Genomic DNA, 15,403 nt, shown 5'->3' on the forward strand with positions numbered 1-15,403 from the left:
TAAAGAAAAATCCTGATGCGCTATTTTGGTCCATATTGTGCTTAACATGTGGCGAAAATTTTGTATCCTCACTCTTTCTGGTAGTTGAGAAATATCCAAAATGCCATTTTTACATAAAAATTCAAAATTTGTGTGGTAGCATAATTAGGTGCTGGAAATTTCATGAAATTTTTTGGCTTGAGCATAGAGATATATCTCCTCTATAAATATAACAAGTGATTGATTAGATTCATTCGCCAATAAACGTTTAATCTTCATTAGAGCAATACCTGTGCAAAACGTTGAGAGTATCCTTAACGTTTCTAGTTTAGCAATTATAGGTTCGATAACTAACTTTCATGCACGGCACTACAAACATGGAGCCTAGAAAGCACGCCCGCAGGCACGCAAGCAGGCACGCACGCACGCACATTCCTAAGCAGAGAGTTCGTGATATGCGCAGCTACGCAGCATTTCGTCATGCGCGTTAACCCCTTGCGGCCACACTCCATGTAGGCCAAAAACCCGGCCAGTATCATTGGCTGAACACAGCGCTGTTCTCTGATGGAAACAACTCATCTTCCCCGGCACGCTAATTTCCCGCCGGGCGCCCTTGATTGGGGTGTTGCTATCCCCCGGGTACCCCCTTGATTGCCTCATTTCGACACATGTGAGCGAGCCCATTACATCGGCCTCGCTGCAATTTAACACCGGCCACACAGACGGGCAAAAACTCCAGACGACATCAAACCTCCCCTAATTTCACGAATTGCCCCATTTCGAGCCAAGCCTTATATAATTGCCTGGACCTAAAATGCAATTCTGTGTCCGCATCGGTTCGTCATTTGCTCCATGGTGGATGAGAGATGAAGGTCCCGTGAGTAGATCTAAGTGCCCTAGTTAGTAGTCACGTGTGCACGTCCGCCATGTTGAACAGGCACGGCGCTTCCAAGACTAAATTAGCTAATTAGATATGCACTACGAATGATGTCCGAACTATCACTAATATGAACGATGAATCACTTGGCATCTTTCTGGTCGACATAACAGTATAAATATTCGAACGTGTACATTTATTATATATATATATGTAACGCGTATGTGTAATATGTAGCAGTGGTATGTATAGCTATTACCCGCCTCGCTATATATCGTATTATAGCTATTACCCGCCTCGTAAGTACAGTCGTCCCCGCAAACATCGACGCAGCTTTCTGTCAGGTAGAATATCTGATATTGACTGCTCTCTTCACTAGGCTAGCGAAGGCCACACCTGTCTGAGCGCTAATATGCTGTCCTTGCACGTGTAACGTATCACTTCCGTTTCCCCTCACCTTGCGCCTTGCTGATGCGTGCAATCGCATCAGTGCCGGTGGGTAACACTTTCATGTCGCACATACCGATGCATTTCATGATTGCACGCGCCCAGATCTCTCTCTCTCTCTCTCTCTCTCTCTCTCTCTCTCTCGCTCTCTCTCTCTCTCTCTCTCTCTCTCTCTCACACAACTTCCTCGTGCAGTTAAAGCATCGGGAAGACTTCCACAGCCAGAGGTAATAAGCAGGGCAGCGGACAGGTACGTATGCAGATGCGCAAGCAAACTCATCTCAACATCACCTCGGGTGGCGAATCATGTGATGGATAGGTCTCCAACTAAAATGTCAAGGCGCGCCAATACTGGTTTCAGTTTGGAGGAACGAGAAAGCATTACTCGGCGTCTCCTATATATACATGTATACATACCTGCATTGCAACGACACGGCTGACAGAGACAAACGCCCGTGGAGAGCAGAGCAGCATTAGCAGTTTCTCAGCCGATTAATACCTGTCCAGCTTTACTCTAACCCTTACCCTTCCCCGGCCGGTTCGAAGTCATTTTCGAACCAATTGCCTTGCTATAGCTATCATCCTGCTATATCATTCCCTTCGCTTCTTTTTCCGTTCACTCTTCTTTCTCGTGTAGTGTTGAATATATCTCGAACGTAGACAGTAGGTAGTAACAGTTGTATAAACGGTGACAACTACAGTTTTATTATAAATACGGATAAACAGCACAGTCAAAACAGTGTACACGTACCGGTTAGGGGTTGCCGTCGTCTCTCCGTTTCTAGCAAAACCTGTCCATGTGAGCTCTTCATTATGTAGCTATTCTAAAATGCCTTCTGTCCACGCTGAATTATGTGTGCTCTTAAGTATGTAGCTAATGTCTTCTGGGTCCATCGCCGGCCGTCCCTGAACATTTGCATGAGTAATGTGCCAAATTCCCCATGTCTCCATCTCAAAGCTAAAACGCCGTACTACACTCGCTCTCTCCCTCTTTCTCTCGCTCACTCCCTCTTCCTCTCCCGCTCTCCCACTCCTCCTTCCTCTCTCCCTATCCCTACCTTTCATGCTATCCCCCTATCCCCAGCCGTCTGCCCTCTGTACTCTGTCCCTGTCACTGTCCCACATTATCCCTCTCACTAATACCCGTCCAAATCCACTCTTAATCCAAACCCTTGACCACTTCTAATCCTTTTCCCGCCAAGTTTCATTTCCTGCCCAGGCCGTGAAAGAGAACAGACGAAACGACGTGTGAAAATGCGAGAGAATGCGACAAGAATATATTAAAGAACGAACGTAAGCGTAACTGCGTACGGGAGGAATGGCGACCAGAAGATGCTTTGTGGCTCACACAGGCCCAGCTCCAACCTCGCCGCTTAATTACGTGCAGACAGCATTTTTCAGCGTCTGAGATGGAAAACAAATTGCCTCAACGAGCCGAATTAGGTCACATCATGTTGGACACCAGACATGAATCATACTCATACATGCTATATATATATATCTCGCCGTCGCGGAACAAGTTTGCAGGGCCGAGCGAAATACGTGCCGGCTGGCTGGTCCTAATCTAACACTGAAGCACTGAAATACAGCCCATGACTATTCACGGCTCTCGCATCAATGATGCGGTGTGTATGAGAATGTTTATCAGTATTAACAGTCTCGATTTTAAAGCGATACGGAAAATACGTGAGCAGCATGTCTTAATCTTGCAGGTGTTACACGCTGTTTTACCATTCTACGTGTGATATGCTTGATAGCGGCGGTGTGCCGCAACAAAGCTTGATAGATACATCGATTTTATTACTCGTATAATAATAATAGCACGGCAGCGATGTTCATAGCTAGACGTTTATATCTCACGTTCACGGGAACTTAACTCACTGCTCCCTAATATTTGACAAGAGCACACAAACACACGCACACACACACACACACGCACGCGCACGCACGCACGCACACACACCTGTGAATACACGCAAACGCACAAGTACACGCACACCACTAAACGAGATTGTCATCTTCACACATGTATGTATACAGAAGTGTGTTTCTTTTATAAGTAATCACTGTTAAAGGCTCAGCCGGCGGCAACAAGTAGGCGTGTATGAAGACGCGGCACCCCCGCAGCTCTCGCTCCTGGTCCACCTTACTCTACCATCGCTATAACGCCATCTGTAGTCAGTCACCACGCCGCGCTAGATTAAGATGCGCATCACATGTGGGATGGGGATGACCCGCCCCTTACCGAGCTGTGGCATCGCAACACGCCATGCACAACACTGCAAACTGTAGACGACATTGTGCGAAACTGAAAACCCGCACCCCTCCACGCTCTCGTTTATGTGTTTTCGTTTTTTTTCTCGTATATTTTTTGTTTAAACTCGAAATCGAGTTTCGTTTAGCACTCGCGGTGCGTCCTTGTATAAAGCCGTCCGTGTGAGGGAAAGTTATTCTTTGTGCTGTTTAACAGAGTGTTTGTTCGGGCAGATTAATATCTAGCATAAACTGCACGCCACTGTGACAAGGTCTGGGAACTGGCCCTCGCATGAACCCCCCGGTCACGCATTGTCGGGCCCGGGCAGGCACATTTGAAACCTGACACACAAGTAATGCCAGGCCCAGCCGGCCCTCGTGGGTCCGCGTGCGTGACTTGACTAGTCTCGCACCTGTTAATTGTCAGATTATAGAATCCCCCACCTCCCACCACCGCCAGCCGAACATCAAGGTAATGTCGATGAGTAATGAACTGACTACCGACTACGCCTTATTTCGGTCGCACGCGAGGAATGACAGACAACCGGCACAAATATGGCCGCCCGGAAAAAAACAACTCCCGCGCCCAGGTTAGACTTAGAGCGGTGCGTGCAATCCCGCCAGCCAGACGGGGCCGCTAAAGCGCGAGCTGCCCAAGCAGAACTCGTTTTCACGCTTCCTTCTCCGTCCGACAACTCTCTCTCTCTCTCTCTCTCTCTCTCTCTCTCTCTCTCTGTTTACTCCCCCGGCTCCACTCCTTTTCACGCGCTACGTAGTTTCGCCCGTATCGTAAAACGCGCGGCGCTCGCGAGAGCGGAACGCCAAGCCCCGGTCCCCACACCTCACGTTCACTGCCGCCCTACTCGGCGCGTCTGCCTCACAGACGAATAGTGGGGGGGGGACAAGATTGTTGTCGGCAGCGACTACGGACACGCGGGGAAAACACCTGCCGACGTGAAAAAATAGCGGTGCGCAGACGAGACTAACAAGCTGCGCCTCTGCTGTTCGACTGACCCAGACTTCATGCACACAGTACATTCCGTTAGCTTCCTTGGGAAACGCGCGCGTGCGTATATATACTGACCAGACGACTGCCGCCGCAGTTCTTCTGTCGGGTGCACATTCAGTGCGCGCCTTCCCAATCCAGACGGCGCTGTCAGACGACGCGAAGTTTAACCCTTTCCAAACTACACGGCACGGATAATATTATCACTCAGTCGTTCGTGCATTTTTGCGGCAAGAACATGGTACCAGAAAGATATAGGATAAAACTTTGAACTACGATGAAATTTCCAATCGTGACAGCGATAAGACCAGAGCGACATTTAATATCAGTAAGATCCTGTAGCGTTGCAACTCGTTTGCATTTAACCAGATCTTGCTCGGCGATATAAAGTCACTGATACGTCGCGGGATCGAATGGAGACGTCTGCGTGAGATATCGTGGAATAGTTTAGTCAATTGTAATTATGACAGATTGCATTGATAATTCATCGTCAGTTTTGTGAATATTTGCTTTTGTTAACACCACCCGAAGCATCGCTTGTAGGAAGTTTAAAATGAAAGTGTCAGTGACACTGTAGCTCACCACAAAAAAGGACACAAATGAGTGAGTGAGAAGTCAAGTTTTAATTGAGCAACCATCGACGTACATTATAGAAACGAAGAGTATATATGGGAGAACTCCCATTATATACTCTTGATAATTATGTGTACTTTTTTACGTGAAAATAATAAATAATATTATATATAAATTCTAAATAATTTATAAACCAAAATTAATCACAATTTGTGATGGTAGATGGCGTTATCATAATAATAATAATATAATAATAATAGTATAAATCATACTATGTTCATAGCACGAATTTTGCATTAAAGATATTGTCAATGAAATCTTGTAAAACGAACCAGACGAGTGTGACACCAAAGACTGTTTGTTATCAGCGTGTCTATATAATATGCTATATAATTGCCAAACCCTACCTAATTTGCATAAAAAAATGTTAAATATCAAAACCCCTAGCCCTTATTCATTCACATACCAAAAATGAGTAAAATCCGTTGAACCTCAACTGACTAATGGCAATTCCCATTTTTGCCAAAAAATTGCCGTGGCTCGAAAGTACGTCAACTGGCGTGCTCCAAAATAAGACGTTTAATATGGGAGCATAGCAGTAACAACTATACCCAATTTAAAACATGTGGGTCAAACGGTTCCTGAGTTATCGTTGACCGTAGCCAAATGTTGACGAACGGACAGACGGACGGACGGCCGGACGGACGGACGTACGACGGACGACGACCCATGGCAATAGCTCAGCTTGACGATGTCAAGGTGAGCTAAAAATGCATCCCCTCCTGATAACGGTTTATGAAGGAAGGTCATATAGTTTCCTATATATGCTCCTATGGCACCTATGCGTATCACGAAACTGAAAGGCAGCATAGGCCCTACATATACCTATTACTTTAAATTTCATAATTATAGATATTAATTATCTGTATACTCCCATAATATAATCCTATCCAAAATATATATCAAATCTTATGACTGACCTAACAAAATAACAACGAAAACAAAAAACTCACATTTGACCGATTTTTATTAACGGCCATTAATTTTAATTTTTAAAGGGCCTCTTATCAGTAACATAATTAGTCTTAACATTAATCTTGACTTTTTTCTCTTAAACTATCAAGGATAGACGGTCACATCGACGACGACGACTAAAACAACGTAAAGTCACCAGAACGGAAAATCCTAGCCAATTTCCTCATAACTTTTAACTAAACAAATTTCTGTCAACGCCTACGAGAAAAAGTTCATGTAAAGACTAACTTTATGACTAATTTTGTTTCTGACAATGGCCTCCAGCTCTACAAACTCCATATGAAGATCGAAGAACTCCAACTGATCTCACATCGCCAAGAGAACTTATCATCTCTGGGTATCTCTATAAAACCGACCGAAACCGTCCCTTGACACGGGCACAATCAGAACGGGATTACCGGCTACGGATCTCATTTCGACGGATTTCTAACTCTTTATTTTTGCCTCTTTTTCACATTATTGCCTCGTATCTTGTTCGATATGCAGACCATCTACTCTCGCGTAATGCAAATAAGATTTTGTGACTTACACGCGCGCGTGTGTGTGCGTTTGCGTGCGCGTTTGACGCTCCGTTGTGCATATATTAGATCGTTACACGAAAACTGCATTTCAATCAAGTATGCTGCACACCACGACACACAAGAGCAATCACGGTCTATAACCAGGCCATCTAATTCTCCAGCCTATCTACCAGTAAATGACTGTGAATCAAGACGACTTCATGCAGTTAGAGAATTCGTTCTGTATCGTGATCTCATCCAGCGCACGCACGATATGCATCCATGAGGCGTGATAGATGTCGACTGCGCTGTATTATAAAGGAAACAAGAATCGCTGAACACACCTGAGCTTTTACTGATTAACTGCTAACTGCAAATGGCACACGCCGCGGTTTCCGAACGTGACTATACGCGGCGCAAAAACGGCAAGCAAAACAAAAATACTAGAATGCACCCGGCTCTACAGCCTAAAGCTAACTACGTGCGTTATTACTAACACACCCGTAACATCCCGAGTCCGAACCAACGCTGAAACAAACGCGATAGGTAATACTAATCATGCCACTGCTGAAGCATTCTTCGCGGCGCACTGCAAGTTCATGGGCAGTACGTCACATACCTGCACAGTGCACACACGCACGTCCCTCCCCGCACACACACGCACACACACGCACGCACACGCACACAGACACGCACACGCGCACGGACGCATAGACACAAGCACGCACGCACGCACGCACACACACACAGACATACACACCCACACAGACACGCACACACGCGCCACTGTAAGCATACAGAACATCACACACACACACACCACGGGAAGCAGACTATCTACACCACACACTAACATATCGGTCATCTTCAGCGTGTTAACACGACGCGGTCAAACAGCATAACCGAATACGGCGGTGTGCAAATGTCTGCTGCATCAACTGCGAGACAAGCAGCCGCTGCTGCTGCCACTGTTGCGCATTGCCCGTCGTCTTACACATAACCCCACCCCCACAGCACCCTCGCCGCGTTGGTTACAAACACAGTTCGCGCTGCTTCCCAATAATAACACACAGCCGGGCACAACATGTATGCACGTCCTCATTTAAAGAGCCGTTATGTTCCCAACTTCGTAGAGCAGCACTTGACGACTGTTCGCCCCCAAAACATTAGTTGCCTACGAGACGACCGGCGGCCCGCCCGTAGGCGCTGGCAAAACTGGATCCTCGGTATATTCTCCACGCTAATTGTTTATTATTCTTCCCAAATAGCGGGTGCAAAAGAAGCGATGGCGATAGCATCATAGCCGCCCCTCTGGTTACGCTGATTTTGCAAGCTGGTGCGATTAGATTGCGCTTTCATATATACATGAGAGATAAATATTAATTGTTGTGTGTACACGTAAATGCCCGTGCATGTACTGTAAATACGGAATACCACAACTACAGAGCTACGAAAAGACGTACGTTGAAGACACAGTCATACGAGGATTTCCCGACTGACATTTGAACCTCGATGTATTTCGATTGGTAAATAGTCAGAAACCTATACAGGTGCAAATTGTGGCTAAATTCTCCAGTAACTTATATATAAATTTGTTAACTAAATAATGCAGTCTCTTGGCACGACAGCCTTAGCAACATAATTACATTGCCTCTCAATGTCGTACCAACTATTTCTAACATAAGAGGTGTTGTGTTATGCTCTGATACTTGTAAGTGTCCATTAAACTGCATATATGGTGACAAGTTAGTATTGCCGTAGGGGAGTGAACCTAAACAACAACCCAACTGGGGCGTGATAATTTATAACAACTTAGGTTTAGCAATTTGTCTTCCCAACTCGGCATGCGGGCATGTGAGGGTGAAGCTGTGACTTGAAGTCATCAATGTCCATTGCTTCCACAACTAACGGATACATGGTGACATAATAGTATTAGTGTGCCTTCGGGGAGTAAACCCAAGCAAGCAAACAGATGCGTACTGAAATAATAACAAGTTAGATAGTGCAACGTGCCTTCCTGCATTGGGCTCGTGAACCAATGTTGTGAGTGAGGCAATGACTTGAAGGTGTGCCGGTCCTCGACGCAACGTGCATATTAAATACGGAACATTACTAACAGTTCTAAACAACTGTCAGGAGTGCCAACTAGCTTGATAGAGCACTTTTTCGACAAAAGATCAAGACTACTTTTACGTCCTTGGCTCAACAAACTGGCGATGTGTAACTTTATACAAACCTCAAGCTAAACAAATACGTAACTATAATCCAATCATGACGAACTTTTTAATTTAGGCCCAGTGACGTTGCTCTTGACTAATCAACGAATGGGACTTACAAACACATTTGGCTCACTCTCGATTAGAAACCGATAAGAAATTGTGTAAAAATTTTCAGCCGTTGCTTTGAGAACAATAAAGATCCTGTTTAATATGGAAAATAGACTTCTTACTCAAGGCCAACTGGCACATAAGATTAAGAGTTGCTGCAGTGTCATGAATGCCTATAGATATGCGCAAAACGATTTACCAGGCAACACCGATCCCGTCAAGAACTGATATTTTACATGAGTAAATTCCTGCATAAGTGTTTCAGGCAGTAATGTCCTGCACGATATTCACAACCCTCAGTCATAAACGTACGCAGTCTAAGTGCCTGCCAATCTATTATTATGAAAGTGTAGGAAAACCAATCTGAGGCCTGCTAAAGTACAACAATCAGTACTTGCGTCTGGACAACTTTCAACGTTAATGGAATGTTGAGCTGCGTTCACACTGAAAACAGTGAGCTGCTCTCTCGGCCGACTTTCAAAGCATCAGCATGCTAGTAGCGAGTCCGTGAGCTTTACAGACGGCGACCAGAGAGCCACTGCACTTCACAACAAACGCTCATTAAACTACAAACGCAAACGCACAAGTCTACACACGCGCCCATAGAAAGAGTTCAGCGTTCAGCTTTACCTGTTAGCTCTGCACCAAATCTAAATGTACACATCTGGAGCTTGCATTGAATTCTCATAAAGAGGCATTTTTTCGTAACGTTGAACTCGTGTATAGATGTAAATCATCTGTAGTTCCTATATGCACATGTGTTTGTAAATTCTGATGCACCCGGGTCATTTCATGCCTGGATCGAAATTTTGCATTCATGTCAGCTCCCTCAATGATTTCATCTCGCGAACCTCATGCAGTAGCATTATTGCATTATACAGCAATTTGCCATTAAGCATGGCTGCATGTGTGCGTGCACAATCACGCACCATGGGTGTGTTGTGCATGTCTGTGTACCAAGTAGGAGTCCAGAGTTACTTATTATGAATGAAAACCCAAGGCCTCTGTATACAGAAACATCTGAACTTACTCACCACTATATATATATATATATATAACGCATCACCTACACGAGTTTGATGTGCTTCTAGATGTTGTGCCACTGCAATTTAAAATATTATGTCTTGGTGACATTACTGAACCACTTCTGTATATATATATATATAAAGTATATTTTGTGCACCATCTTCAGTAACATCTTTTTGATACTCAGGAATAATGTATGGCTGTTTCATGAATATACTTACTCTAACACAAAGCCACGTGAGCTTGAACCATGGATAGACACAATGACAGATTACGACTTGGCCAATCGCCATAGCAACTTTTAACTCTAGATAGAGCTACACATTATTTAACTTATGTTAACCGCACTAAATATAATGATTTATTGATAACACGATGAAAGCATTAGTTAATGCAATTATCTGATTTGATATATTTTAGACCCAACTTGCCATCTTCTACACGTCTGCCAATGATTAGCAGTTTTGATTTAAGGAGTCACACCACTAAAATGAAAACTTAGAAAAGTCACTTACTTTTCGAACTCAGCTTGGTCGACATCACAGCGTTTGTCTTTCGCCTGCTTCCAGTTCTTGCCATGCTTGCATGTCGTCAGCAGAATAATGTCTCTCCCGTTGTGCAGGTGGTAAAGGGAATTTCTTGTATCTGACCCTATTCCATATAGATATCGCTTTCCTTTGAACACTAGCAGATACTTTTTAGCAGATGGAAAATGATTTGTAGTCAAGTATCCCCTTTCACCACCTTTCTCAGGGTGATTCTTCGGAAACAGAGGGACACCAATATCAAAACCTGGCCTAAAGTTTGCTTCCGATATACTTGCTTTGGCTAATATTGCCAGCCCTTTGTCAAACCCTAGGTCTTCAATGTAGTCTGGAAATGTACCCGAGTACAAGTTAAAGATCACGTGATTTATGCCATTATTCCACAATTTGTTTGCATACACTATTGTTTTGACATTTTTTATGTACTCCGGGCTTAACACGTCTCGATCGAGTGTGTCCACTCCGAGCACGAATATACATGCCTCTGCAGGGTTGGTGGTGTGGTACCTCGAACGGTGTATGGTGTTGAGCACCTTTCTGTAACTGCCCGAAACTTTATCCTCGGTGGGATATGTGTAAATTTTAAAATCGCCCCTACATTTCGAGAAGTCGAAGCAAGTCTCCATGCGACACTTTTCATTTCTGTATACAGCGCTTCTCTCGTCCCTCCGCTGTCGAGGAGACACGTGCATATCTTCATCGTAGCGAAAGTCCTCCGTGTCGCAGAAGGGCTGAAGACGAGGACTAAAGGTGAACTTAGATAGTAGATCCCCATGCTTTCTCAACACAAACCCTCCGAAGTAACACAGCAGTAAAAAAGCACAGCTGATAAACACAAGGAGATAACGCTTTTTCGCCTGCATCTACGTATTGAGTTCATTGATGATTTGCCTTTACCAGTTTATCACACTCTAACCTCTTAACGACATACCCAGCCGAAGTTTGAGAGTTTCTTTCAAACAAGACTATTTATGCTTGCTGCCATCTTGAAACTGGCTGGTGAGACCCGACAGGGAAACTTGTTAGATTCCGAAACACTCTGAATTAGACAAAATAATCTGTTTACAGCTGTAATTATCAAAAAATATGCCATTGCTTTTAAATTACAGTGAATTATTATTGTTTAAACGTATGAACCGTTATATTGCTCGTTATTTAATGGCACTCGATCCGCACTCGATGCTTTCTTTTCATCGTGACGTCATGTAATAGAAACATTTCTCATTTGTTAGACCTTGGTTACTCCGTGCTTGAATTGTTTGCGTTTGTGTACGTATATATGTATGATCATACTAATGAAATAATAGACAAAATATACAATGGTCTGTGGAATAAGAGTATTCTGCTTGGAGTGCATGTTGCCGTGAAGAAATAACGAACACATGGACATAATCATTGGCTTGCTTTAAGAAGTCTGCCAAAAGATGTGTACCAATACTCGGTGAAAAACTAAGGTTTCTCTTTGATATCAAGCGTTCACTAAAGAAAAAGCTCAATCAAGCTAAACTTGTAATTAATACAAAACTAACCTATTATCTAAATAAAAGAATAAGAATGCTCAATGGAAGGATTGGACTGCAACAACAAAAAGAAAGAATAATAAAATTTTATGAGCAGTTGGATGAGCTCCAAAAACAGGGAGGAATAAACTCGGGAAGCTTTTGGAAAACAAGGAAAAGGTTGCTCCCAGCAAAGGAAAATAAAATGTTTGGAGTGGAAAAAAGAGGGGAACCCAAAGTAAAGTTAGAAAAAGTCAATGAAATTAAAGGAGCCTACGTAGAACACTTTAAATAATTATTAAGTACTAAGACTCCAGTAGGAGAGAAAGAATGCCAACTCTTTAAATCAGTAGAAAAAATGTTTCAGAAAATAAGAAATATGAATAGAAGAGTCGAGTATAGTGAATCTAATATTAACGAAATTCAGAAAGTTATAGATTCACTAAAAAGGAACAAATCCCCAGATAACCAAGGCTTAATGTACGAGTTATTAATAAATGCAGGGGACGACCTAAAAATGTCACTGAAAATGATGATAAACTTACTAATGCAAAAGAGAAGTGTTCCTACAGAGTGGAATGAAATGACTATAAAAGCAATTTACAAAGGAAAAGGGTCAAAGGAGGACCTTAAGAATACTAAGAATGTTTAAGAAGGATACTCGAAGCGCACAACAAGACACCACTAGAGGCACTAAGAATAGAAAGTGGAATAATACCAATAAAAGATAGAATATGTTATAAAAAGTTAATGTTATTGCAATACATTATTAAGTTAGAAAATGACACATTAATGAAAATAGTATTTTTAGAACAAATTAAAGAAATTGGAAGTAATTGGGCAAAGGAGGCTTTTGAAATCTTGAAGGAGTATGACATAAGTATGTCACTTATGACTATTGGTTCACAACATAAGAAAGAATGAAAAAAATATGTGAAGCAGGCTATTTTAAAAACAGTAATTATGAGAGAAGGTGTGATAATTGTGCTCATGAAGACCATGAGGTCTGGTGAGAAAACAAAAATAAAAATGATAAATATAGAAAGCTATGTATTAAAGCCATATATGACAAAACTGTCATTTGATTATGCATGCTTTGTGTTTAGATGTAAGACGTGCATGCTAAACTTAAAAAGTTATTTTAAAAATAACTACAGTAATGATATGTGTGATTTGTGTGACGAAAGGAAAAAAGAAAATTTGGAACATTTATACTCATGTAAGGTATATAGAGGGTATAATAAAGGGGAAGGAGTGGAAGATTGGAAAAGTGATGACCCGAAAATACTAAAACCAGCACTAGAATATGTTAGAAAGGCATTATCAATTAGAGAAAGTAAAATAATTAATGCTAACTTGTAGACAGAATTTCCTTATCTACAGGATTTCCCCGCACATTCCAAAGAGAGAATCAGTGCCTTGAGAAATACAAGAGAGGGACCCCAAGATACAAGATACAAGATACAAGATACAAGATGGACTAACGGTTCGGCGCTGCCTACGTTATTAGACGATTAAACCACTGATCTCTATAATATATTATAGATATATAGATTATAGATTATATTATAGAGATCAGTAGATTAGACGGACTGGCTTATGAGTCATGTGTCGGCGGATGGTATGGGATGGAGGATGGTCAGGAATGGGAGGATTCTTACTGGAAATATAAACGTTTTTCGCCAAAGTATGGTCTTGATTCGGTTGTGCAGCTGTTTTTAAGCATAAATTAGATACCCTGCGATAACATTTTAAAACGCGGGTCGATCAACATAATATTATTATTAATAGCTGAAGTACGTGATTATTTAGCTTCAATTAAGCTATGCATTAATTAATCCCAAATATTTATTTCTGACTCTTGAATTTCGGATCGTGTGAAGTGAGCCATCGGCTCATCTATCTATTCAAATAGATATACACCTATTTCTTAGTGTATGCAGAGGTGTATGTGCGTGAAAGAAATGAAATGGTCTATCCACGCCATCTAGTGTCAAATAATAATAATAATAATAATAATAATAATAATTAACCATAATAAACAGCCACCGGTCTGTTACTAAAATAAACACCACCTCCGGTCCTCATCCTCATCCGGATCTTCAAATGGTTTATTGCGTTACACACCTATTCAAATGTGCCTACATTATCAAACCATTTTGTATACACAAATGCGTTAATGCACACCACAAGTCGATGGAAAAGGTAGAAACATTAGAGGCAGAGGAGTATGATTTTCGCTAAAAGAATTCGGTTGAAATTAGGTATAAGAAAAGCTTGTATCGTCTTATGAAAATGTACCATTGTATGACCGGTTAAAACTACAAATTTGTATATTTCAATAGTTAGTGCTGATAGTAGTGTAATTGTTAGTAACAGCAAGGCATAGCAAAACAAGAACCACAATGTAAATAAGTGAGCTAGTTATGCTTTTTGTGTATATATCCTTGGTAGTTATCCAATTTTATGAATTCAGAATTTTATTGTAAAAGTATGGTATTTATTGTATATGATGGATAATTTCCTAAATAAATAAATAAAAAATAAAAAGTCTCGATTTTGTGTCCACTGTTATTCCTAATGTATGATATGGCAGATGCAATTCCAGTTTCAATACCAGCTAGGGAAGGTGAGATGTCAATATTCAAACCAAGGGTTTGAAGCAGTGGGAAAAACTTACCTATACTGCATTTGAGGCTTAGAACGCTCTACCACAACATAATATATCAGGGCAAATACTATCTATAATCGTTTTAAGTATAGCGTTAAAAAATATGTAATGGAAAATGTTGAAACGTTGGCGACAGAGGAGTTTGAATTTCACTATTGGATTTGATTGTAAATGGTGCATAAGAAATGTATACATTTTAAAATAGTATAACTTACTAATTTGTATATTTCGATAGATGTTGATGGTAGTGTTATTATTATTAAGAGTAGGCCTAACGTAGCAAGATCCACAATGTAAATAATGTGCTAGTCATATTTTTGGTATATACTGTATATCCTTGGTATAGCTATCTAATTTCATGACTTTAAAATTTAGGCCGTGGCTACGCGACCGGTTCCAGACAAGGAGCCGCTGGGCTACGCGTCCGGACATCCAATTCACACTCTTGCGACACGCACACGCATGATTGCGCAACGGGGCGCTCTGCTGGTTGCCGTGTGTGTGTGTGTGTGTGTGTGTGTGTGTGTGTGTGTGTGTGTGTGTGTGTGTGTGTGTGTGTGTGTGTGTGTGTGTGTGTGTGTGTGTGTGTGCGCGCGCGCGCGCGTGTGTGTGTGTGTGTGTGTGAGAGAGAGAGAGAGAGAGAGAGAGAGAGAGAGAGAGAGAGA

The 15,403-nt window shown here is 42.1% G+C and overlaps 1 protein-coding gene across 1 annotated transcript; it reads right to left on the reverse strand.

The window, feature by feature from the left end:
- Positions 1-6,197: 6,197 nt before the first annotated feature.
- On the reverse strand, positions 6,198-11,545 carry LOC106806057 (exostosin-1b-like). Its single transcript, XM_014807937.1, has 2 exons — positions 10,539-11,545; positions 6,198-6,978 (listed from the first exon to the last, which is right to left on the reverse strand). Exons 1-2 carry the CDS (start codon positions 11,429-11,431, stop codon positions 6,879-6,881), a joined length of 993 nt encoding a protein of 330 aa, XP_014663423.1. The 5' UTR covers positions 11,432-11,545; the 3' UTR covers positions 6,198-6,878.
- Positions 11,546-15,403: the final 3,858 nt, after the last annotated feature.

Source organism: Priapulus caudatus, unplaced genomic scaffold (genome assembly GCF_000485595.1).
Source record: "Priapulus caudatus unplaced genomic scaffold, Priapulus_caudatus-5.0.1 Scaffold0, whole genome shotgun sequence".
NCBI lineage: Eukaryota > Metazoa > Priapulida > Priapulimorpha > Priapulimorphida > Priapulidae > Priapulus > Priapulus caudatus.